Source organism: Chiloscyllium plagiosum, chromosome 6 (genome assembly GCF_004010195.1).
Source record: "Chiloscyllium plagiosum isolate BGI_BamShark_2017 chromosome 6, ASM401019v2, whole genome shotgun sequence".
Lineage (NCBI taxonomy): Eukaryota > Metazoa > Chordata > Chondrichthyes > Orectolobiformes > Hemiscylliidae > Chiloscyllium > Chiloscyllium plagiosum.
The window spans coordinates 86,233,155-86,260,707 of NC_057715.1; the positions used below are offsets into that span (position 1 = coordinate 86,233,155).

The following is a 27,553-nucleotide window of genomic DNA, read 5'->3' on the forward strand; positions in this document are numbered from 1 at the left end:
AGTATAGCAATTTCCGATCACACTGCTGTATATATGGAAATCAAGGCGAGGAACAATGGGACATCCCCTCGGCATTGGCGTATGGACCCCTTCCTGATGAAAGATAGTAAATTTGTAAAGTACCTCTCTCAAGAATTTAAAACTTTTTTAGAAATTAATTTAGGTACGGCTGGCAACCCATCAATGATGTGGGAGACCATCAAAGCTTACGCGCGAGGTTTGATCATCTCATACTCAGCGACCCAGAAAAAGTTAAAGGGAGAACAACAGCGTCTGCTCGAAGCTCGCTTAAAAGCAGCTGAAACAGCATACGCTGATAGACCTTCTATTATCAAATTGCAAAGGATTATGGCCCTTAGGACACCTCTAAACACCACGCTTACCCAAACGGCTAAGAGGGAAATATTATTTGCAAAACAAATGAATTTGGTGACAAACCGGGTAGATATTTAGCATTTCTTGCAAAGAGAAAAAAGCCCCTCAAACTATCACGTCTATCAAGGAAAGTACGGGTATTTTGACTCGTGATCATAAAAGGATTAACGCAATCTTTAGAAAATTTTATTCTGATTTATATAAATCGCAGATTGTGAAGACAGGACTAGGAGGATGCAATCATTTTTTAAAAATTTGACCTTTCCGGACTTAACTCTGGAACAGGTATTGGTCTTAAATGCTCCCCTAACAGTCCAAGAAATACTTGACGCAATCAGGCAACTTCAGAGCGGTAAGGCACCTGGCCCAGATGGCTTTCAAGCTGAATTCTATAAAGAATTTACAGGAATATTGGCTGGTCCACTTATGGACATGTATAACTACGCATACAGTCAGGGCTGTCTCCCGCCTTCGTTGAAAGAGGCAAATATCTCTCTTATCCTTAAAAAAGGAAAGGACGCAGAAGATTGCGCGTTATACAGATCTATATCCTTGCTAACTGTAGATTTTTAAATCCTTTCTAAAACGTTAGCATTGAGACTAGAAAGGGTATTGCCACATATCATAAAGGAGGATCAGATGGGGTTTATTAAGGGCCCGTAGATCATCCAGTAGATCATCCAGTAATATTAGAAGGGTTTTGAATATGATTCAAGCCTGCCATCAGGGAAAGATACCAGGAGTAGTAGTCTCATTAGACGCGGAAAAGGCATTCGATAGGGTTGAATGGTCATATTTGTTTTATACATTGGAAAGATTTGGCATTGGAAAGGTGTTTACCAAATGGGTCTCAACATTGTATAGTGATCCCAAAGCAGTTGTGGTTACCAGTGGATTAGGCTCGGATAGCTTCAGTGTGATTAGGGGCTGCTGTCAGGGATGTCCCCTCTCGCCATTGTTATTTAGGCTAATATTTGAACCTATAGCAGAAGCTATACAGGCTGATCCTAATATAACGGCCCCGAGAATTGGTACAGGTAAACATAAAATTACCCTTTATGCAGGTGATGTTCTTCTATTCCTCAGTAATCCTCTGATGTCCGTGCCTCGCTTAATCCAAGTTATTAATACATTTAGTGCATTCTCAGGCTATAAAATTAATTTCTCAAAATCGGAGGCTATGCCAATGGGTGGCCTTGCTATGATACCCCACTTAGTGGACGGATCACACTTTCCCTTTCGGTGGTCCCTGGAGGGTTTCTTATATTTAGGCATTTTTATTGCCCCAGTATTTGGTCAGTTATACAAGGCTAACTTTGTGCATTTACTGGAAAGGATAAGGCAGTACCTCCAGCGATGAGGAGACTTTCCAATTTCCTGGCTGGGTAGAATAGCACTAATTAAAATGAATGTCCTGCCCCGTCTCCTATACCCTATGGGAATGCTTCCAGTAATGCTGCCAAGGTTGGCACTATGTAAATTATGTGGCTGGTTAGGTTCCTTTATCTGGAATCATAGACGGCCCTCATTAAGCTGAAGAAGCTACAGCTTCCATAGGCAAGGGGAGGATTGGACTTCCCAGATTTTAGGAAATATCAGTTAAGTTCCCTAATAAATTACATAGCTGATTGGGTCTTGTCTGACCCGCAATCAATCTGGCTGGACATCGAGGCTTCTCACGTAAAATGCCCACTTATTAACCTTTTATTTTCAGACAAGAGGAAAATCATTACGCATCACTGTAAAAACCCTGTAATACTAAACACAATTAAAGCTTGGAATATAATGCGGCAAAATGAGGGCAACTCACATAAAACATCCCCCTATGCTCCAATAGTGGGAGCATGGGGATTTCAACCAGGAGTTACAGATGCCACTTTTAAACTCTGGAGATCCAGGGGTATCTCATGTTTAGGGGACCTATTTAAAGAAGGGGCCCTGATGTCTTTTGAACAGCTGTGTCAGAAATTCGGATTACCTAATGGAGACCTCTTTCGATACTTCCAAATTCGAAGAAGACTACATTATTAGATAGTCTTTATAAATCAGATAGAGAATGTAGAGTGCTACGGCCAATGGGGTATCTTCCGTCAGTACTATTTATCATTTACTACATGATGAAGTATCAGGAGATATGGACAATCTGCTTAAAACATGGGATCAGGATTTGGGACTAGAAATCTCTATAGAAACGTGGAATGACATTTGGGAAAATGCCAGAAGAATCACCATCTGCAACAGAACTCAGGCTATCCAGCTGAAGATACTTCATAGGGCCCATATAGCACTGGATCGATTGGCAAAATTTAAGATAGGACCATCTCCAATGTGTCCCAAATGTAAAATAGAGGTGGGCACTCTTGTACATTGCCTATGGACCTGTCATAAGATCCGTAGATACTCTGACAGAAATTTTAGGAACGGAAATTAAAGTGGACCCTGTATCTCTCCTTTTGGGCTTTTTGAACTTACCCTCCCTGGATATGCACGGGAAGAGATTATTTTCTATTCTCTCTTTCTGTGCAAGGAAAAATATTTTGGTAAACTGGGTGGCTGAGGGCCCCTGGACTTTCAAATTGGCACAGATTAATTATGGAATGTATTCCTCTTGACTTCCTTACAAATATGGTGCACCGAAAGACCAAATTATTTCATAAAATATGGCAGCACTTCTTGAATTATATAAATACAGATATTTCGGCTATCCTAACAAAGGCTTTTATTTAATTGAGATTGCGAACCTGGCTGGTCCGGGGCCCCTTGGGAGAGGAATTCCGAACGAATACGGGTTTTGTTACATTTGATGTTAACACATTCCGAGCATGTATCTCACTTCCCAATTTCTGTGTTATCCATTGGGTTTTTTTTCTCTTATTTGAATAATGTAAGAGACTTAATTATACACTCTGGTTAGTTGTAGGTTAGATTAGTAGTTAGTTGAGTTTTGTTTTGTTTTTCTCGGTATTTTTCTTTTGTTAAATTTTGGTTATTTATTTAAGACTTAATTGTATATCAATGTTTGTACTTGAGAGTTTTTTTTATTTTTGTAAATTTGTAAAAATGTTAAATTTCCAATAAAAATATCTATAAAAAAAACTCAACACAACTCATACTTATTTTAAAACAAGTAAGATTCAGTCCGTTGAAGAAATAGAAGCAGGAATTCAGTCTACAAAACCTGCTTCACTATTCATCATGTTATACTCAATGTTATACTGCTGCAAACTCACCATTACTCTAACATTTAATTAGATTAGATTAGATTACTTAGATTACTTACAGTGTGGAAACAGGCCCTTCGGCCCAACAAGTCCACACCGACCCTCCGAAGAGCAACCCACCCAGATCCATTCTCCTACATTTACCCCTTCCCTCACACTACGGGCAATTTAGCATGGCCAATTCACCTAACCAGCACATAAGCAAATAACTTCACTTTTATCCACGTCATTTTGCAGCGGCTTCACCCTGAAGCCTCTTTATAGCTTCTTTGCCATTCTCACCCCCACCTAGTTTTGTGTCATCAGCAATTTTTGAAACTTTATATTTGATATCCAAATATTAATATATATTGTGAATAACTGGCTCCAAGCACCAAACCCTGCTGTATCCCATGTCGTCACCTTCCATTCCAAAAATGACCCATTAATTCTGACTCCAATCACTGCTGAAGATCCAACACTCAGATTTCCAGGAGCTGCAATTCCTACAGTTTCTGTGCATGTCATCACCTGTGTCCTTTATTGTGCAGGACGAACATTCTATAATTTAAAGAATATTAAATATACATCGTATGCCTTATGTTGCAAAACACTGTGGATGGTGGAAAACAGAAAATGCTGGCGAACCTTGTTCACGTCTTCACCCTTTCATAGCTGAAGAAGAGCCCGATCACTTACTGTTTTGCTGTCTCCGCAGATACTGCCAAACATGCTAAGGTTTTCCAAAGTTTTCAGTTTTATTAACTTCCCTTGTCTATTCATCTCATGATGCTGACTGCCTATCACAAGGTCCTCAACTTGTCTCTTTATTTATCAGTGTTGAAATTAATTTTTCAAATACTTGCCTGTTCAGCTAGTCTATTAATAATCTGCTATAATTTCATGCAGTCCTCTTCAGTATTGACCATAACACAAACTTGATGTCACGTACAAATTTGGAAATTGTGTTTTTGAATCTGAAGTCGAAGTCATGAGTGCAGAACTAATATTCTTTTTCATTTACTTTGAAGACATCCAAAACTTACAAAAGAATTAGAAATCGGGGATAGAGGGGTGTGGATGAGAGACTGTTTGACTCAGTTGTTGTAAAAAGGACGTAGAAATGAATGTATCTAATGGCAAGAGTGTTGGGTCAGTGGTCAGAGGCAGAAGCTGATATGGTGAAATGTCCAGTGTGTCCAGACAGTACTGGTGATGCTAGTTCTGGGTCACATCTATCTCTTAACCAATATTAGTAAATAGACTAACTAACTGTGGTTACTCATCTCATTTCTTTTGTGGCATCACATTGTGGATAATTCTTGAAAATATGGAAGTGGTTCTCTATCTGTCTACATAGTCAAATGATTTCTTATATATTCCTCTGTTTGTTCCACAGGCTTTATTCCCTTTGGTAACCTGCCTTCTCTGTGTCAGCCAGAAACAATTCTTCCTTGTTCGATGGCATATCTTCCTGAACAATTGTTTATCCAATCTCAAAGTCAGTAAAAGAGTTTTTTCAATTATTTGTGGGTTTGTGCAGTTACTCTCAAGATGTAGTTTGTTTTGTACTTGGCATGTGACTTTTTGAAAATTCCCAAACTGGAAATACTGTCTGCTGTCTTAGTGGGGAGGTACAATCAAGGGATTCTTCTATTATGGCATGATATAATGACAACTCCATTGCTCCCCAACTCCACCCCCAATTTTTGATCCTCACCCACCTCATTAGTGTCCTCTAGGTGCAACTCATCGAAGCTGCCTCAGATTAACTCTGGGATCCAGCCTTGATCATTGTTCCTTGTTTGGGACCACTCCTGACCTAGCAATGACTAGTGGTGCAACTGTTATGGACAGGGTATCCTTCTTACCTGGGAATGAAAATCATAACATTGGGAAATCAGTAACCTAACAACAATAAACTCTGGCCATGGCTTCATGACCCAGTGGAGGTGGGGTTGCTCCTGATTCACTAATTAGGGTAGATACAAAAAAACTGCATATGCTGGAATCCAAAGTAGACAGGCAGGAGGCTGAAAGAACACAGCAAGCCAGGCAGCATCAGGAGGTGCAGAAGTCGGTGTTTCGGGTGTAATCCTTCTTCAGGATTGCCCTGTCCCCTCACTTGGGGAACATGGCAATCACCTGCATTAAATGTTCTGATCCATGTAATTCTATAGTGGTGCAGTTTGAAGTACAGATCGTTCTGATATAACACACATTCTGTTAACACAAATTGGCTATAACATGATTGACGAATTGTGGATAATGCAAACTTTCTACCGAATGGGTATAGTGATCTTGTACAGTGCAATTTTCGACAGTGGTTTTCCATAGTGTGATTTTCTATAGCACAGGATAGCAGTGGGACACAACTGTCACGTTATAGTAGAACAACTTGTAATCAGTTTAGTGCATTGTCCGTAAGTGTGATTATAGAGTCATGGTTGTAGCCACGTGAACTGATTTTGTATACTATTACAGAATGCAGAAAAATGTGGTTCATATTTATGCTTTCTCATTGAATATCAACTAGAAATCAGTGTACAACTGTAGGTTGAACAACGTACTGTTCAATTATATGAAGATGTCCTTACTTTTATATTCCATCCTCCTTACAATAAAGGCCAAATTTCCATTTGTTTCCTTAATTGCTTGTAGCAGCTTCACGTATGCTTTTTTGAATTAATGTGTAGGGATCCCTCTGTATGGCAGCTTTCTGCAGTTTTTCCATTTAGGTAATATTCTGCTTTTCTATTCTTCCTTGAAGATGAATAACCTCCCATTTTCTTTCTTTATACTCTATTATCTGCCATATTTGTCTTACTTACTTGACCAGTCTATATCTCTTAAAGGACTCTTCATGTCCTTCTCTTAATTTGCTTTTCTACCTAGTTTTGCACAATGAGTAAATTCAGCTACAATACACTCCCTCTTCATTCATGTCATTAATATAGTTTGTAAATAACTGAGGCCTCACTATTAATTTCCTGTGGTATTTCACAATTTGCCGTGACCTATTTGTTTCTGATGGTTCTGATACATTACCCACATCACCATGAACTCTTACCTTTTGCAGTAACTTTATCTTATCTAATGGAAACCTAAGTACATATGTCCACCAATTTCCCTTTATCCATCCTGTTTTTATATTTTCAAATATTAAATACAATTTCTTTTCATACAACAATGTTAATTAACTAAATTGTATAATGATTTTCTAAAGGTACTGCTATTACTTTCTTATTAATCCTAATTTATTTTAAAACCTTAGGATGTAGGCCATCAGGTCCAGTGAACTTGACAGTCCTTTTTTTTTGCATTGCTTATTTAATGGTTGTAATTATTTTAAATTCTTCCTTTGCTTTTTTTTCTCTTGATTTTCTACTGTTCTAGAATGCATGTTATATTTTCTGTTGTGAAGACAGGTATAATACTTGTTTAAAGGCTCTACTATTTTACTGCATCCCATTATGAATTTGCCATCCTTTTCTTTTAAGAGACAAGTTTACTTTAGCTATCTTTCATGTACTTGTAGACTTTCTTCTTGTCTGTTTTTGTATTTCTTGCCAATTTATTGTCACATTCTGATTTCTCCTTTTTTCAGTGATGCTTGGGAAATTTTGGGGAAATTCTATTGGTCTATTTTGCAGCATTGTAAACCTTTATTTCTCCTTTTTTTCAGTGATGCTTGGGAAATTCTATTGGTCTATTTTGCAGCATTGTAGTCTTTTATTTCAATTTGACAACTTTACTAACTTCCTTGCATCACCACAGATGTTTCATCCCTCTTATAGAATCTCTTCCCCCGAAATATATTTTTGTTGAGTGTTATGAAATGCCTTCTTTAAAGCTGTCACTCTCTGTCATCTTAGCTTTTAACCTATTTTCCTAGTTCACTCTGTTGTCTTACTTCAGTTGTTTAAGTTCAAGCCATGAGTTTCCGATACAAGTTCCTTATCTGCAAACGGAATGTGAAATTCAGTCATGTTATAATCACTCTTGATCCTGTCAGATCATTCATTAATCCTGTCTTAATATACATCATCAGGGTCAAAAACAGCCTGACCCTTGGCTTGGTTCTCTGAACTCATCCTGAAGGCTACCATTACCAGATTGTTTTGTCCAAATGTATGAAGGTTAAAAAAACAAGTACTGCAGTATCTTTTTATTATGCTCCCCATTATTTCTTGATTTACATGTTGAACTTAAGTCTTGCTGTCTTTAGGGGACAATAAACTACTTCCACCCAAACTGTGTTCTTTCCTTTATTTCACCAAATTAATTCTAAATCTTGATCTCCTGGGCCAAGTTCATTTCACACCATTATATTAGCCTCATCTTTGTTGACAGGTCAAACCTAATTTCTTTTTTCCTTTCTTTCATATCCTTCCAAATTATCAAACACTCTTCTTCAGTTTTCAGTCTCTGTCAGCTTATTAGCCACCTTCCTGCAACGGCCAAGGTATTTCTTTATTTTTATTTGCTCCATTAGTTTATTTATGTTGTTTATGAATGCTCTGTGCATTTTGATACAGAGCTTATGTTTTTTTTACCATTTTGTCCTTTGCTGACCCTATTTGTATTGCACTTTTGTGTTTTCGGAATGTGTGTTTTCCTGTCACACTCTGGTTCTCATTTTTCGTTTCATTACCCTGCACTATTGTCTTGTCCTTTCCTTTTCATTTTTTAAAATTTCCACTCACCTGACACCTTCCCATAATTGATCCCAGCATAGTTCACTTAAAACTGATCCTCAATGGTGCAGCTTCCTTTTCCCCAATTACTGGTACCAATGCCTCGTAAGTTGAAATCCATTTCTTTCACATCAATCTTTTGAGGCAGAAATTCAATATACTGAATTAATTTAATCTTTGCCCTATGCAGAAATCATCTTATTTCCCTAGTCAGAGATTCTTGTTATCATTGCCCTGTTTTTTGATTTACTCCACCTAGTTGTTTGTACTCCCATGGCTAAACCTCTTTCTTAGACCTATCTATGAAGTTAGTAGAATGTGGACCATAACAACTAGACCCTTCTCCCATTCCAAGTTTTTCCCCAATCTATGGAAATGTCCTGAACCCTGACACTGAACAAGCAATTTTGTCTTCAGGACTCATTCTCATTTTCTGTATTAATTTTTTCTCTCCCAAATTAAATGGATTTCTCTATTATGCTGCTGTAATCTGTTGCTCATCTTTCCTGTCCCTATACTCATTTACAAGGACTGTAGGAACCTTAAATCTGTTATACAAATGCAAAGGTTGGTGCTCTTCCTGTGTTACATTCTGAATCCTTATATCTGTGTTATGCACAGCTAACTTACTTCCTCCTCGGTGCATCACAGTGTCAAAAATTTGAATTCAGCTTATTAACTTAGCGCCAAAGACCCTCAAGCTGCAGCACTTATTGCAAATGTAGTTGCTGTGGATACAGTGGTGTTCACCAGATCCCATGTGCAACAGCTAGAGCTCATCACCAGCCCTGTTATCTCTATTTTGTTTTATTTAACTGATTAGGCTTTCACGTTTTGAAATTTTGCTCAATGATTGATTGTAGTTATTTTAGTTAGTTTCATTAACTAAACTTGATACAGTTTAATACAGTGCTTCTGCCTCCCTAGTTGTACTTTAATTTCAAGGAAAATGATGTAAAACTCATTAACTTGTCACCTATCAGCTCATCTAATTAATGTCTGTCGACTTCAGCACTCAGGTCCTGATATCTCTTATTCTTTCTTATCTTTGTTTTATAAAACACAGATCAGAACCCACTGAGATAAACTCTCTTGTTAAGTATCCTGTCATAGAATGATAGAGTCATAGAGATGTACAGCACGGAAACAAACCCTTCGGTCCAACTTGTCCATGTCGAACAGACATCCCAACCCAATTTAGTCTCACCTGCCAGCGCCCGGCCCATATCCTTACAAGCCCTTCCTATTCATATACACATCCAGATGCCTTTTAAATGTTGCAATTATACCAGCCTCCACCACTTCCTCTGGCAGCCCATTCCACACACGCACCACTCTTTGCATAAAAAAGTTGTCCCTCAGGTCTTTTTTTTTAATATATCTTTCCCCTCTTACCCTAAACCCATGCCCTGTAGTTCTGGCCTCCCCCATCCCAGGGAAAAGACCTTGTCTATTAACCCTATCCATGCCCATCATGATTTTATAAACCTCTATAAGGTTACTCCTCAGCCTCCGATGCTTCAGGGAAAATAGCCTGTGCTTATTAATCTTCTCCCTATAGCTCAGATCCTCCAACCCTGACAACATCCTTGTAAATCTTTTCTGAACCCTTTCAAGTTTCACAACATCTTTCCGATAGGAAGGAGACTGAAATTGCATGCAATGTTCTAATAGTGGCCTAACCAATGTCCTGTACAGCTGGAACATGACCTCCCAACTCGTGTATTCAATACTCTGACCAATAAAGGAAAGCATACCAAATGCCTTCCTCACTATCTTATCTACCTGTGACTCTACTTTCAAGGAGCTATGAACCTGCACTCCAAGGTCTCTTTGTACAACAACACTCCCTAGGACCTTACCATTATGTTTATGAGTCCTGCTAAGATTTGCTTTCCCAAAATGCAGCACCTCGCATTTATCTGAATTAAACTCCATCTGCCACTCCTCAGCCCATTGGCCCATTTGATCAAGATCCTGTTGTAATCTGAGGTAACCTTCTTTGCTGCCCACTACACCACCAATTTTGGTGTCATCTGCAAACCTACTAACTATACCTCTTAAGCTCACATCCAAATCATTTATGTAAATTATGAAAAGCAGTGGACCCAGCACCGATCCTTGTGGCACTCCACTGTTCATAGGCCTCCTGTCTGAAAAACACCGCCACCCTCTGTTTTCTACCTTCGAGGCAGTTCTGTATCCAAATAGCTAGCTTCCCTGTATTCCATGAGAACTAACCTTGCTAACCTTGAGGGAACCTTGTTGAACGCCTTACTGAAGTCCATACAGATCACGTCTACTGCTCTGCCCTCATCAATCCTCTTTGTTATTTCTTCAGAAAACTCACTCAAGTTTGTGAGACATGATTTCCCATGCACAGAGCCATGTTGACCACCCCTAATCGGTCCTTGCCTTTCCAAATACATGTACATCCTGTCCCTCAGGATTCCCTCCAACAACTTGCCCGCTATGACATCAGGCTCACCGGTCTATAGTTCCCTGGCTTGACCTTACCACCTTTCTTTAATAGTGGCACCATGTTAGCCAATCTCCAGTCTTCCGGCATCTCATCTGTGACGATCAATGATCCAAATATCTCAGCAAGAGGCCCAGCAATCACTTCCCTAGCTTCCCATAGAGATCTAGGTACATCTGATCAGGTCCTGGGGATTTATCCACTTATGCATTTCAAGACATCGAGCACTTCCTACTCTGTAATATGGACATCTTGCAAGATGTCACCATCTATTGATGGTAAATATTCAGCCTGGAGCCCAGTTACCAAGTGGAGTTCTGCAGGGATCAGTTCTGGGTCCTCTGCTGTTTGTAATTTTTATTAATGACTTGGAAGAGGGAGTCGAAGGGTGGGTCAGTAAATTTGCAGATGATACGAAGATTGGTGGAGTTGTGGATAGTGAGGAGGGCTGTTGTCGGCTGCAAAGGGACTTAGATGTGATGCAGAGCTGGGCTGAGGAGTGGCAGATGGGAGTTCAACCCTGTCAAGTGTGAGGTTGTCCATTTTGGAAGGACAAATAAGAATGCGGAATACAGGGTTCTTAGTAAGGTGGGGGAGCAGAGGGATCTTGGGGTCTATGTTCATAGATCTTTGAAAGTTGCCACTTAGGTGGATAGAGCTTGTAAGAAGGCCTATGGTGTATTAGCGTTCATTAGCAGAGGGATTGAATTCAAGAGTTGCGAAGTGATGTTGCAGCTGTACAGGACCTTGGTTAGGCCACATTTGGAGTACTGTGTGCAGTTCTGGTCACCTCACTTTAGAAAATATGTGGAAGCTTTGCAGAGGGTGCAGAGAAGATTTACCAGGATGTTGCCTGGAATGGAGAATAGGTCGTACGAGGATAGGCCTTTTCTCATTGGTACGGCGAAGGATGAGGGGTGACTTGATAGAAGTTTATAAGATGATCAGAGGAATAGATAGAGTAGACAGTCAGAAACTTTTTCCCCGGGTACAACAGAGTGTTACAAGGGGACATAAATTTAAGGTGAAGGGTGGAAGGTATAGGGGAGATGTCAGGGGTAGGTTCTTTACCCAGAGAGTGGTGGGGGCATGGAATGCGCTGCCTGTGGGAGTGGCAGAGTCAGAATCATTGGTGACCTTTAAGCGGCAATTGGATAGGTACATGGATGGGTGCTTAAGGTAGGACAAATATTCGGCACAACATCGTGGGCCGAAGGGCTGTTCTGTGCTGTATTGTTCTATGTTCTATGTTCTATTTCCCTATATTATACATCTTCCATGTCCTTTTCCACAGTAAATACTAATGGAAAATACTCATTTAGTATCTCCCCCATTTTCTGCGGCTCCACACAAAGGCTGCCTTGCTGATCTTTGAGGGGCCCTATTCTCTCTCTAGTTACCCTTTTGTCCTTAATGTATTTGTAAAACCCTTTGGATTCTCCTTAATGCTATTTGCCAAAACTATCTGATGTTCCCTTTTGCCCTCCTGATTTCCCTCTCAATTATACTTCTCCTGCCTTTATTTTTTTTCTAAGGATTCATTCGCTCTATCCTGTCTATACCTGACATATGCTTCCTTCTTTTTCTTAATCAAACCCTCAATGTATTGAGTTATCCAGCATTCCCTATACCTACCAGCCTTTTCCTTCACCCTAACAGGAATATACTTTCTCTGGACTCTCGTTATCTCATTTCTGAAGGCTTCTTATTTTCCAGCTGTCCCTTTACCTGCGAACATCTGCGCCCAATCAGCTTTTGAAAGTTCATGCCTAACACCATCAAAATTGGCCTTTCTCCAATTTAGAACTTCAACTTTTAGATCTGGTCTATCCTTTTCCATCACTATTTTAAATCTAATAGAATTATGGTCGCTGGCCCCAAAGTGCTCCCCCACTGACACCTCAGTCACTTGCCCAGCCTTATTTCCCAAGAATAGGTCAGGTTTTGCATCTTCTCTAGTAGGTACATCCACGTCCTGAGTCAGAAAATTGACTTGTACACACTTAACAAATTCCTCTACATCCCAGTCTATGGCAGTCCCAGTCTATGTTTCTTACAGATAACCAAGATGTCCTTACAAATTTGTTTCACAATTTCCCACAGACTATTCGAGGGTCAATAATACAATCCCAATAAGGTGATAATCCCTTTCTTATTTTTCAGTTTCACCCAAATAACTTCCCTGGATGTATTTCTGGGAATATCCTCTCTCAGCACAGCTGTAATGAAGTACTTATCAAAAACGCCACTCCCCCTCCTCTCTTGCCTCCCTTTCTGTCCTTCTTGTAGCATTTGTATCCTGGACCATTAAGCTGCCAGTCCTGCCCATTTCTGAGCCATGTTTCTGTAATTGCTATGATATCCCAGTCCCATGTTCCTAACCATGCGCTGAGTTCATGTGCCTTCCCTGTTAGGCCTCTTACATTGAAATAAATACAGTTTTATTTATGAGTCCTACCCCCTTCTCTGCTTTGATCCTGCCTGCCCTGACTGTTTGACTTGCTTCTTGTCTTAACTGTACCAGTCTCAGATTGATATCTTTCCTCACTATCTCCCTGGGTTCCCCCCCCCCCCCCCCCCACCTTACTAGTTTAAATCCTCCCGAGCAGCTCTAGCAAATCTCCCTGCCAGTATATTCGTCCCCTTCCAATTTAGGTGCAATCCGTCCTTCTTGTACAGGTCACTTCTACTCCAGAAGAGATTCCAATGATTCAAAAATGTGAATCCTTCTCCCATACACCAGCTCCTCAGCCTTGCATTCATCTGCTCTATACTCCTCTTCCTACCCTCACTAACATGTAGCACCAGGAATAATCCAGATATTACTACTCTCAAGGACCTCCTTTTTAATTTTCTGCCTAACTCTCTCTACATTCTTCCTTAAGAATCTCATCCTTTTCCCTACCTATGTCAATGGTTCCAGTATGTACAATGACCTCCTGTTTGGCCCTCTCCCCGTTGAGAACATTCTGCTCCCTCTCTGAGACATCCTTGATCCTGGCACCAGGGAGGCAACACATAATTCTGATTTTTCGCTGCTAGCCACAGAAACGTCTGTCTATGCCTTGGACCAGCAAGTCCCCTAATACAATCGATCTCTCGGAACCCAACGTACCCTTCATTGCGTTTGAGCCAGTCTCAATGCCAGAAACTTGGCTATTTGTGCTGCATTCCCCAGAGAATCCATCACCCCCTACATTTTCCAAAACAGCATATTTGTTTGAAGTGGGGAGAGCTACAGAAGAGTCATTCACTACCTGCCTACCTCTCTTACCGTTCCTGGAGTTAACCCATCTATGTGACTGTATCTGTGACTTTTCTCCCTGCCTATAATTGTCTTCCACCACACTCCCTTGCTCTTGGAAATTCCTCATTGCCTCTAACTGATCCATTCGATCTGATAGGATTTGCAACTAATGGCATTTATTGCAGATATAATCCTCAGTAACACATAAACTCTCCCTCAACTCCACATCCAACAAGAAGAGCATATCACTCTGCTAAGGGCTATTTTTGCTTCTTCCAATCTGCAGACCCAGAAAATAGCACTGTCTTATTCCTCTACAAAAACTGCTCCAGGCTAACTTAATACTTATGGCTTATATTTTAAAGTTTAATCAAGAGACATGTCTCAATAAAATGTATAATCAAGAAAGAACCCACTCTACTCACTACTGCAGACGTACAGTAACCTAAAACTATTTACTTATCTATTTCTGTGCTGTGACCACTCCCAAACAGGTTCCTCCAAGATAAGTTGTGAATTTCACTGTTTGTTAATTCTCCCAGATGCACTCCAATGTCCAGCGATACATGAATTCAACAGCAACGGCAGTAGCTGTGCAGATTCACTGCTGTGACAAAGTTGTAATTGATCAAACCGATTTCTATGCTACATAAGCTGCTTGCTCTTCTTCATGCAAGGTCCAATTGGAGCTGCTTGTCATTAGTCAACTTAGATTCTTCCGCAGACATTGACCAGTTAGTCTGATTTGTTTGAGTTTAGCAGGATGTCAGTTTCCAATCTATACAATGCTGAAGTCCAGAATTTTAACCGATTTTACATATTATTGTGCCAGTTAACCAATTAGAAGTAACCAAGAAGAAAAAAAGCACATACATGTGTCAAAAAAGCACTTATACAATTAACCTTTGTGTTTACAATTTTTAATGCATGGCAACCTATTGCTTGAGATGTGGGTGTTGCTAATTGGGCTAGCATTTATTGCCCATTCCTAATTCCCCTGGAGAATGTGGTGGTAAGCTGTCGTCTTGAACTGCTGAAGTGGATTGGTGTAGAGACTTCTACTGTAATCACGCAGATGATGAGGAATTCCAGGATTTTGGTTTAGTGACAGTGAGGGAACAGCTGTTTAGTTCCAAGAGAAGATGATGTGTGGCTGGGAGGGGAGCTTGCACTTGGTAATGTTCCTATGTATCTATTGTTGATGGTCTTCTTATTCATGGATAAGTTATCTATCTGATGAAGTATTCAACCATACACGACAAAAATCATGATTTCAAACTGGGCATTTTTTGGTAACAACAAACATATTGTTATGCAACTTCATGAATTTGTCTTTTTTCCTTGCAGAATAAGGATCCTAAAATGGCTCGTGTTGCACTTGAATCGTTATACAGACTATTGTGGGTCTACATGATAAGGATCAAATGTGAAAGCAATAATGTTACACAGAGGTAATAGATGTATTAAGGAACCATGATCATCATGCCATATTTTAAAGATCTTGGATATATTTTTCTTGATCCAAGATTTTGACTTGCAGGAGCACTCAGATGCCGACTGCACACACTTTGATTTTATCTTTATTGATTTCAGTGTTTGTACGTGGCAGTCTATGATAGAACCAGGGCTTTTTCCTGCCAAATTTAACAAGAAGTGATCATTAGTGAGGAAAACTTTAACGTAGAATGCTGAAGGGCAATTTATTCATATTTTTTGCTGTACTTGAAAAGGGTAATGAAAAGCAAAAGAAAACTTAAGGATTGTAGTAAGGTCATAAATGAGTTTCTGTAACATTCCACAGCTGTGTGATTAGTTTTAAAATGCCCATGTATGAACTAGATTTACAGAGGAACCTCGATCATCCGGCATTCGATTATCTGAATTTCGGATTATCCGGACAAGACCGCACGGTCCCAATACTTGGCTAAACTGTGTTATCCAGCATTCAATTATCCGAACGTTTGATCATCCGAACAAAATGCTCCCCATCCGTGTTGTTCGGATAAGTAAATATTGAAAATAGTTTTCTGTTTCTATTTTGTGATGGGGTTATATTCAGCCATTGGTAAGAGTATTACGGTGGAGAAGAATGAGAAAGGGAAGTAGTGCAGTATTCAAGGAGCTCTATAACTTACGGAAGTTGCTCCCTTCAGCAGCAGGTCTATTACTAAATCACTAGCTACACATGTAATTCAAAGCAGCAGTGCATGCCAAGGCTGAACATCAACAGAGAGGCAGTGATTGAAGTGGATCAACTGGCTATGAATTCCCTCTAAGACAGTCAAAAATCTGCCACTTATTCCTCATGTAAGGCAACCTCACCACTATCATTTTTATGACATAAAGGTCTTCCAGACACCTACAACAACTGAATGTACTTGCTACTGTCCTTTGGGTACCTGTGACAGTTTATTTTTTTCACAGCACTGAGCCTTTGCATGTAACAAGCAACTTACTAGTGAGTTGAAAATTGCATTTGGTTGTGTACACTGAATGAGTTTGAACACTTTATTACATAGGAGCAGGAGCCGTCCACTCAGCCCTTCAAACCTGCCCTGTCATTCAGTCATTAGTGGCTGATCTGAATCTTCATCCACATTTTTTTCATACCCTTTAGGACTCTTATGTAACAAATATCTATCACTCTCAGTTCAGAATTTTCCAGTTGACTATCTTTGACAGATTTTTTGGGGAAGAAACATAGCAACATAAAAAGTAGGACCAGCAGTAAGCTATTTGTCACTCTAAGTCTGCTCCACCATTCAATATGATCTTGGCTGATCCTCCAATTCAATGCCATATTTCCGATTCTTCACATACCCCTTGATGTTCTTAATATCTAAAACTATATTTATCTCCTTGAGTATATTGTGACTTGGCCTCCACAGCCTTCTGTGGTATAGGATTCCACAGGTCCACTACCCTTTGAATGAAGAAAGTTTTCTTCTTCTCATCCAAAATGGCCTGCCCGATATCCCGAGACTATCCTTTGGTTCAATAATGCACCATCAGGAAGAACATCCTCATTGCATCTAATCCAGCTGGCCCCTTTAGAATTTTATGGTTTAATCAGATTCCTTCTCATTCTTTTAAAATCTAGTGAATACAGGGTCAGTTAAATCAATTTATTTTCGTAGGTCAATCCTGCCATCTCTGGTATGAGCCTCATGAACCTCTGCTGCACTCCCTCTATAGCAAGTATTCTTAGGTAGGGAGACCAAAACTGCATGCAATATTCCAGGTGTGATCTTACAAAGGGCCTGTATAACAGCAGCAAGCCATCCCTACTTCTGAACTCAAAAAGCATTCCAGATATCCACAACTCCATTACTGCATATAAAAATAGGTAATAATGTTTACAATTTTAATAATTTCCAACTCCCAAATAACTGAAATATTAATTTCTCGCATGCAGTGAATTTTATCCTGTCATAGGTATCGATATTTTGATTTACCAGGTTGTATCTGTTGCACTTTGTGTAACAGCATTAAATTGTAAGAGGACAATTCTTACCAGGAGTACATTGCCTCTCCTGCTGTAGCATTTATAATGTATTTTGTATAATTATACAATTTCATTTCGACTCCTTCAAATGCTGCATCCGTAGTAATATTTGTATGCCAATTCAATGATTTTTTTGTTTGTACTTACAACAATGGATGCTTTCCTTTACTCTTATATTCATACAGTACTATAGTCTTAGAGAGCAGAATCCTTTGCTCTAGAGCTACAAAGTCGTCATGGAAGTGAGTTACATTTCCTCACAGGGTTGGGTCTGCTTTTTATGCATGCAAGAGGAGCACATTTACAGATTGTACAGTATTTGCTCCAGCTGTTACCTTCTGGCATCACAGATCTTTGTGCCATATTTAAAGGGTATTCAAATAGACATTCATTCCCTGCAAGCCAGGACCATTACTTGGATCTGCTTGGGTACCTGCAGCTATACATTCTGGCGCTCTACCCTTGCCCAGTCAGTCAGCTTTTCTTCCCATGCCAGCTAAATTTCAAAGATCCTAATTGCAAACTTTGTCCTGCTTCTTGAAACTGTACTTTGGCGCCTCATTCAATTAAGTTTTCCTGCCCATGTTAATTCCTCCTCCCAGGAACAGCCCAAGATTCCGCATAGTCTCTACTTAGATAAAGTTAAAAATCACACAACACCAGGTTATAGTCCAACAGCTTTATTGGGAAGCACTAGCTGTTTGACTGCAGCTCCTTCATCAGGTAGCTGTGGGACAGGATCATAAAAAACAGGATTTATAGCAAAACATCACAGTGTCATGCTACTGAAATGGTATATTGAACAAACCTAGATTGCTGTTATGGTTTTAAAGAAAAGGTGACATCTCAGCTCAGACAATGAACTAATGGTGTGAGGTCATGCACGCACACACACACATCTATAAATCTATGGGGTGAAGTTGCATTTGCAGAATTATATTTGCAGAAACATTCTATTTTGTTCAAAAAGCGCACAACCTACAGGCAGTCAATCCGTGTAATGTGTTATAACTTCCTAATTCGGAAAGAGAACCAGTCTGACTCAAGATTGGGATGGAGACAGACTCTAAACTTACACCTTTAATGCATTGTCTGAGCTGAGATGTCACCTTTTTTAAAGAACTTTAAGTTATCTCAAGAATGTGACATAAAAGAAGTTCTGGGGTGTAAGTTTTAATGAACTGAAACCTGCAACCCATGCTAAATGATGAAGTACTTAACATAATCTAGGTTTGTTCAATATGTCATTTCAGTTGCATGACATATTTGCTATAAATTCTGTGTCTTGTAATCCTGTCCCACAGCTACCTGATGAAGGAGCAGCTAGTGCTTTCAAATAAACCTGTTGGAAATCTGGTGTTGTGTGATTTTTTAAAAAATATCTTTTATTGAAAAAAATTTTCTTTACAAAATTACAAAAATATGAAAATATAACATTATAACAACAAAAACAACAAAAGTACTCTCAACTACACGCATTACATATCAATAAATAAGTAAATAATGCAGCTCAGCATAACAAGACCTCAGCTCTCAACCTTCAAGAGCATCAATGAGTAAGCCCACTTTTGCTCGAAATTCTTCCTGTCAGGACATTAGGCTTATTAAACTGAACTAGCATGGCTAGACAAAAGCCGTAATTAAAATGGCAGACATATCTGCTTCCAAATAATTCAAAAAGGGCTGCCAAACCTAATAAAAATGATCTATTTTCTGGTGCAACATATTTGTAAGAAAGTCCAAAGAAATGTGTTCCATAATTAGATTATGCTCCCCCCTCCGACAGACCCAGGGGGTTCTCAGACACCCAGCACATCAGAATGTTCTTCCTCGCACAAAAAGCGAAGATGCTAAAAAGCTGTACATCTAAGGGAGATAAAATCGGCAAACCCAGGAGAAAAGAAACTGGTTCCACCTCGACTTTGGTCCCCAAGACCCCCTCTATTACTCCTGCCACAGCGCTCCAATACATACGGAGCTTGTGGCAGGACCACAAACAATGAGTGAGGGTACCTGTATTTATTTTACATTTGGGGCACATTGAAGACACACCCTGCATAAATTTTGCAAGACGCTCTGGGGCCAGCTGTGCCCCATGAAGAATATTTAACTGCATAGCATGGGTCCAATTACATATTGAAATTGTCCTCGCACTCTCTCAAATGTCCTCCCAAGTGTCCGGAGTGATCTCCACTCCTAACCCTCTCTCCCAGACCTCCTGCAATTGCTCGATGTCACCCGAGGTACATCCCCCCAACAAACGATAGAGAGTACTCACTGAAAGAGTGCTTTTAACCTGAAGTAGCTCTTTTCCATATCAGATCTGTTACACTCAGTCAGGAGTATAGTCTCTTTTCGGATACAATCTCTGATCTGAAAAAAACTGAAGAGGTCTCTGCTTGATAAGTTATTTGATCAAATGACACATATGAATTATTTGATCAAATGACATTTGCGTTTCATCTTCAACCAGGTCATCCAAACAAGAGACTCCCCTGTCTGCCCAGGGCTTAAATCCAGGATCCATTGTCCCTGGCCAGAAACCTGGCATTCCAACTATGGGAGTATGGAAAGATGTTTTAGACATATTACACTTCATCTGTCTCTTGCCCTCTACGCTCTGACAGTATTAATAACTATTGGATTGCGGCAATGTTCCACAACTATCCTAATTTTGTACAGAAACAACAGGTTAATAAGAAGACACTTTGCCTGGGAGGCCTCAGCAGTCAAACATATTGATGCCAAGTCCTCACAAGCCTAATCACTCACAAAAAATAAAAGGAAGCTCAATTGATATCTTCTGACATCTGGGAGATCCACTCCTCCCAACCCCTGGGGCATTTACAATTTCATAAGTTTGATAAGAGGCTGCTTATGATGCCAAATAAAGGAACTAAACCAAACATTTAATTTCTGAAACGTTTGTCTAGGAAAAAGTATCTGCAGAGTATGTAATAAGCAAGGAAAAACATTCATTTTAATAAAAGCAACTCAACCTAGCCATGATATTGGAAGAGTCCCCCATCTTTGAAGGTCTTGTTTAATCTTGTCAAACAAATGAACAAAATTAGCCTTGAGTAACTGAACAAAACTAGAGGTAACAGAGTGCCTAACTAAAGAAAGCCTCCCTGTGCCCACTTAAAGGAGAACCCACCTTCAACGTCTGGTATTCCCCTGAGACCCCCATAGGCATAGCCTCCAATTTTGAAAAATTGATCTTGTAACCTGAGAAAAAGCCAAATGAAGTAATACATTATATCAACTGGGGCGCCGAAATTACTGGGTTCAAAAGGAAAATGAGAACATCACCCAAATATAATGTGATCTTATGTACCTTTGACGCTACCTTTGGGGCACCTGTATTAGGGTCCCCACGAATGGCCTCTGCCAGTGACTCAATCACCAATGTGAAAAACAGAGGTGAGAGGAGACAGCCTTGCCGACAACCCCTACCGATATTAAAATGATCAGACCTTATACCATTAGTGAGAACCACTGCCAGAGGATCACTGTAAAGGACCCTTACCCATCTAGTAAACACTTCACCCAGACCAAACGCTTCAGGGTATTAAAAAAGACATGGCCATTCCACCCGGTTAAATGCTTTTCCACGTTCAAGGAAACCACCAATCTTTGAACTGATCCTAGCTGGCACACTTCAATCATGTTAAGCAGTCTCCTAACATTATTAGATCTGCGACCCTTTATAAAGCCTGTCTGATTCTCCTTAATAATAGAGGGCAACACCCTTTCCAAACTGAATGCCAGGGTCTCCAATATAATTTTAAAATCAGAGTTTAAAAGCAAGATGGGTCTGTAAGAAGCACAGTCTGCCAGGGTTTTCCCTTTCTTGAGGATAAGAGAGATATTAGCCTCTCCAGGATGGTGGGAGGCAAATCCGACTATATGAATAGTTATACATATCTAGCATTGGTCCTGACAGTATGTTTGCAAATTCTTTATAAAACTGACTGGGCAAGTCATCAGGGCCAGGCGCCTTTCCACTTTGAAGTTGCCTCACCGCCTGTTGTGTGATTTTTTAACTTTGTCCACTCCAGTCCAACACTAGCTCCTCCACATCATGGCTTTCTAGATAAACTCTTCTTGACTGGCTTTACCTTTCTTCCAAGTCACTAATGCTATACAAAAAAAACTAAGATGTTGTGCTCTTGACCTTATGCATGAGCAATCAAAACCAAAAACTCTGACACAGAATTTCCCCAGCTTTATTGTTGGTGAACAGTTTAGGTAATGGGGCTGGAAATTCAGGGGAATTGACATTATTGGGATCCCAATGTGATCCTTTCCTATGTTAACTAGGGTGACTTACAAGTACAACAGAAAATCTCTGTGGATCTGGCAGGAAGCCAAATGATGTAGTTTGAAAGATAATTAAGAGCCTTTTGACTAGGAGGAACAACTTTAACAGGAAGGAGTAGCAGCTGCATTTTCTACTGCCATATACAGCTAGAGGAGATGTCCAGAATTAAATCATGAAGGAGGTGATACCCTCAACATCTGTTATATAGCCAAACGTCCTATATCAGAGTCAAGGGGGGAGGTTATGGCAGTAGGGGCTAAGAAATCATTGAGAAGGTCTTTTTATTCTTCTTCCCTGTCAGGGTGACCTACACGTCCTTGCTAACTGTGAGCACTTGACTGTATTTGTGTGTTTCATTCAACCAGCCAGATAAAACTTTGGTTGATACTTTGCGAAGTGACACCCAGAATGTCCAGGCCATTGTTATGGGCCTGTGTGCACTCAGTGGCCTGCGTGCACTCAGTGGCCTGCCATATATAACTCTCCCTGAGATCAGTCACTCTTTCAATGTCTGTGGCTTCAAAACACTTAGGTTAGAGATGAACACCTGCATCTTCTTTAAAAGGTGCAGAATGCCTTAGAAAATTCTGACAGATACACATATATTTCTCTATGCGGCTCCACAAGTACCCATTTGATCTGTGACTGGAGGAACTCAGTCCTCCAAGTAAGGCTTTGGTTACTGTCTAACCAAATAAGGCTTGAAGTGTCCTGCACACTTGAGTAAGGACTTTCACTGCTATCTCTGTCTCCAGCAGCTAGTTACACCTGCTCATTGTGTGCCTCTATCTGAGATGGTGGACAGAGTGAGGTTTGCATACAAATGATTTGCATGGGTGTCATATAACAATGCATTGTGGTATGCTGATCTCTGTCTGAGATCTCCACAGCTGCCGCCTCCTCATTGTGTCAACTTTGACTGTTTACCTATGGGAGATGAAAGACATGAGTTAATGCTTAATTTAGGGGAAATAGGGTCAGCATTATCTACATTCTAACATTTATCATTGATTCAACATGAGCAATGATTGATTGCCCAATGGTAATGTCTTTAGTTGTCACCAATAGTTGGATTTTATATGTTTTTATGTTGAAAATGTGTTGCTGGAAAAGCGCAGCAGGTCATGCAGCATCCAAGGAACAGGAGAATCGACATTTTGGGCATAAGCCCTTCTCCAGCATCTGCAGTCCTCACTTTCTCCTCTATGTTTTTATGTTACCTGCTTAACTGGGAAAGGTGCCAGGAGTGGGGTGTGGGCTGGTGGCGAGTGTGGACCTGACGTGGCAGCTTCATGTTACCTACTTAACTGCATCTCAGTTTTATCAGTGGTGGGGTTTGCACTGAGTAGTCTGCTTAATTCATGTCCACCCAAGGGTTCACCTCCTCCAACATTTTTGTTTTCATGGTCCCCAACGCCTCATCTTCACCATGCTCATCCAGTCCCTATACACATTGATCCACCATGATGAAGCCTTCTAAGCCCTCTATGTCTTCCTCTCAGGCCATCCCAACCAGTACCCTTCCACCGACACCCTCATCCACTTGGCTGAACTGGTCTCACCCTCAACAACTTCCTCCCACTTTCTCCAAACCAAAGGGGTAGCCATGGGCACCTGCATGGGACCCAACTATGCCTGCCTTTTTAGCGGGTAGGTGGAACAGACCATCTTCCACATTTACACCGGCACCAGCCCCACCTGTTCCTCCACTATATTGATGACTGTATAGGCGATACCTCGTGCTTCCACGGGGAGGTTGAACAGTTCATCAGCTTTACTAACACCTTCCACCCAACCTCAAATTCACGTGGACCATCTCAGACACCTCCCTCCCCTTCCTGGACCTCTCCATCTCTGTCTCCGGCGGCCGACTAACCATGGATATCTACTACAAACCCACCGACTCCCACAGCTATCTAGACTACACCTCCTCCCACCAATTCCTCCACATCTGCCACATCTGTTCCCAGGATGACCAATTCCACCCTAGAAAATCCCAGATGCCTCCTTCTTCCAAGATCGCAGGGTTGACGATGCCCTCCAGCGTATCTCCTCCAGTGTATCTCCTCCACTTCCTGCACCACTGCCCTTGAATCCCACCCCTCCCAATGCAACAAGGTTCTCACTGGTTCTCACTTTCCACCCTACCAACCTTCACATACATCGCATCATCCTTCACCATTTCTCCCACCTTCAAACGGACCCCACCACTTGAGATATATTTCCCTCCCCACCCCTAACAGCATTCTGGAGAGACCATTCCCTCCACAACTCTCTCGTCAGGTCCACACTCGCCACCAGCCCACACCCCACTCCTGGCACCTTTCCCTGCCACCGTAGGAAGTGCAGAACCTGTGCCCACACACCACTTCCCTCACCTCTATCCAAGGTCCCAAAGGATCCTTCCACATTCTACAGAAATTTACCTGTACTTCTACCAATGTCAACTACTGTATCCATTACACCCAATGTGGTCTCCTCTACACCGGGGAGACAGGACGCCTTCTTGTGGATCATTTCAGAGAACATCTCTGGGACACCCGCACCCACCAACCCCACCGCCCATGGCTGAACACTTCAATTCCCCCTCCCACGGTGTTAAGGACATGCAGGTCCTGGGCCTCCTCCACTGCCAAACCGTTACTACCCGATGCCTGGAGGATGAACGCCTTATATTCCACCTTGGGACCCTGCAACCACACGGGATAAATGTGGATTTCAGCAGTTTCCTCATTCCCCTCCCCCGACATTATATCAGTCCCAAGCCTGTAACTCGGCACCGCCCTTCTGACCTGTCCATCACCTTTCCCATCTATCTGCCCCACCCTTCCTTTGACCTATCACCTTTCCTCTTAACCTCAACTACGTATCACTTTCTCAACTACCTTATTCCCCCTCCACCAACCCCACCCCTCCCCTTTATATCTCAGCTCCCCCAGCCCACAAGCCTCACTTCTGATGAAGGGCTTTCGCCCAAAATGTTGATTCTCCTGCTTCTCGGATGCTGCCTGACCTGCTGTGCTTTTCCAGCAAAGGTCTCAACCTTCATCCTGCCAAAGCCAGGATTTAAACAATGGTGGGAAAGTCTAGGCTTATCAGAGGTCCCTCTCTAATTTGTTACCCTGTCTAGTTTTACTCTTAAATCCTGACCCCAATACCCATCAATAGACCTAATGATAAACACTGGCCAAGACCCCCAGTCCAGCTCTTCAAACCATGAGTGCCGTGCTAACAGTTACCATTGTTTCTGGTGGCACAACTCCTGATTTGCTGGAAGTTCCCAACATGTCTCTAAGGAAGGGAAATGTTCCTTCAAGCCTATTAATGGCCCATGGGCATTGTGCCTTCAGGGCAGCCATTCTTCTCACAGTTGTGAACCCCTGAATTTTAGCTGGAGGTAAAGACCATTATATTCCAGAAAACCATGCTCTGATCACCTCTGGTTCTGGGCCTTTACTGCTGTTGTCTTGCCAACCTCCAGGATTCCTTATCTATAAATGCCAATTCCAACTTAATTCTCTGCTTCTTGGCATTATGAGTTATCTTTTCCTGGCATGAGAAGGAACTGAGAGTTAGGATTGTGAGGATGGAAGATGAAAATACGAGAAGGGTGACTGAGGACCTTAAGTTATGGATCATATATGTGATGTCCATTTAGATGGTGATTTGAGAAAGATGGTGGAGAAAAGGTAAAGGGATGGTATCGAGACAATTTTGGGGAGGTGAGAGAGTGATGGTAGCTATTGAGAGTTACAAAGTATTCACCTTGCTCGACCTCTTGAAGTCATTGAATCTTTTCTGGCACTGGATTCAGGTTCTTAATATAACACTTATGCTGCACTCCACATCAGCAATTTCATTTCATGTCTGCTTGGTGAAACCTGCCTTTATGAAGAATGTATTCATGGTAGCATCAACTGCCTCATTTCATCCTCCCTCCTCGATTGATCAGGAAACCTGGAGACGAGCTGCTAATAGGTTTGCTTTGAGAATAAAACAAATTGGGTGTTGCATTCCTAACTTGTAAATAGCCCTTTCTTTGCAGCAGAGACTAATGTAGTAAAATGTTTCCTCATACTGTCAGCAGTTTTGTTACCAAGAGGGATACCTAAACTTTGGGTTTATGCTGTTGGGAGGCAGAACTCCTTGCCGCCATTGCAAACTCAAGAACACTCACTATCCAGTCGTCCCATGATACATTCTGATTTTATGTATCCTCTGTGTACTTGGAACTTTTTTACACAACTCCCTGCCACCTGATGAAAAGGTCTACTTCTTATCTGGTGCTAAAGTTAACAGTGATTTAAGACCTATGCAGTAACAAGACCTTTATGAAAATTGGCATTCTTCCATTTTGCATAAGCATTGTGTCGGAGAATGGTTTTTATTGAGCATTACTGGATTCCATATTCCCTCAGATCTTTAGTGGGTCCAAAATTACAATTTAAAAATGAAAATTTATTGAATTTTTTCAGAGAAAATTGTCATTATAGTCTTATTTTTACTGTTAATAGCAAACAAACTCAAAGGTTATTGCAATGTCTTTTCCTTTTAAACTTTACAACAGTTGTCTGTGAATCACTAAATGTTGCTTGAAATGGGAATACTCAAGGATGAGAAGTGGTTAATTGACTTGAAGCTGTCAGATTTCATGATCAGCTAATGTTTATTAAAATTGAGCAAATGTGATACTTCATTCTCAGTGTGATTACATGTACAGTAACATTTCCATCATTTTCCTTAGAGAAAAGTATTTAGTCAATCATCAATCTCTTTCCTTTATAGTCGACTTGGAAGCATTACAACTACACTTTTTCCCAAAGGATCTCGCAGCGTGGTGCCCAGGGATATGCCTCTCAACATTTTTGTGAAAATCATACAATTCATTGCTCAGGTATGGAAACTGATTACAAATTAGTCCATCTGTTACATTTACTTTGTTCTTGCTCAATGACATGATAAATTTAAATGAAAATAAACAAGATTCATTAGTAACTTGATAATATTCTAACAATCGTATTAAATAAATATTATAACAATTGAAGAGATTCAGAGGTCTTTAATGCAGAGCCTTAAAGAACAGATGGTTGCAGCAGGAAAACAATTTTGGAAAAGTATATATTCCATATGTCAACATACAAAGAACTTGTTGGGAATCACATGATTGCTCACATTGAAGTTGGGGAAGACAGAGCTGCTCACGTGCATACTGAATTAGAGGCTGGAATTTTGCATCTCTCCATGTGAGCTGGTGTAGGAGGAGGCATAATGTTTTGTGGGATAGGGAGGAGATGGTGTGTCTGTGGCCCACCTACCTTCACTAGACTATTAGGTGGAGATGGTGAGTACTCTAACAAATTGACCCCTTTAATTGGTCACTTAAAACCCTCCTCCCATCGCTGCTGGCACTTTGCCACCAGCAGCATGCCCATACCACATGGCCAGGTTGTTAGGTATGCCTTTGTTGCTTGGAAGTGGGCTTTGTATAGAGTTGGCTCCTCCTATTTGAGGACCCCTGCAAAAGGTCTGTCATAGAACATAGAACATATAACAATACAGCACAGAACAGCCCTTCGGCCCACGATGTTGTGCCGAACATTTGTCCTAGCTTAAGCACCCATCCATGTACCTATCCAATTGCCGCTTAAAGGTCACCAAAGATTCTGACTCTACCACTCCCAAAGGCAGCGCATTCCATGCCCACACCACTCTCTGGGTAAAGAACC

General features: G+C 40.8%; 1 protein-coding gene across 1 annotated transcript in view; it reads left to right on the forward strand.

The window, feature by feature from the left end:
- Positions 1–27,553, forward strand: part of LOC122551062 (protein furry homolog) — a 286,326-nt gene that overhangs the window by 120,979 nt on the left and 137,794 nt on the right. Inside the window, exons 11-13 of the mRNA XM_043692704.1 lie at positions 4,975–5,076; positions 15,346–15,449; positions 26,613–26,721. Coding sequence (XP_043548639.1) covers positions 4,975–5,076; positions 15,346–15,449; positions 26,613–26,721 — 315 coding nt within the window. The remainder of the gene's footprint in view (positions 1–4,974; positions 5,077–15,345; positions 15,450–26,612; positions 26,722–27,553) is intronic.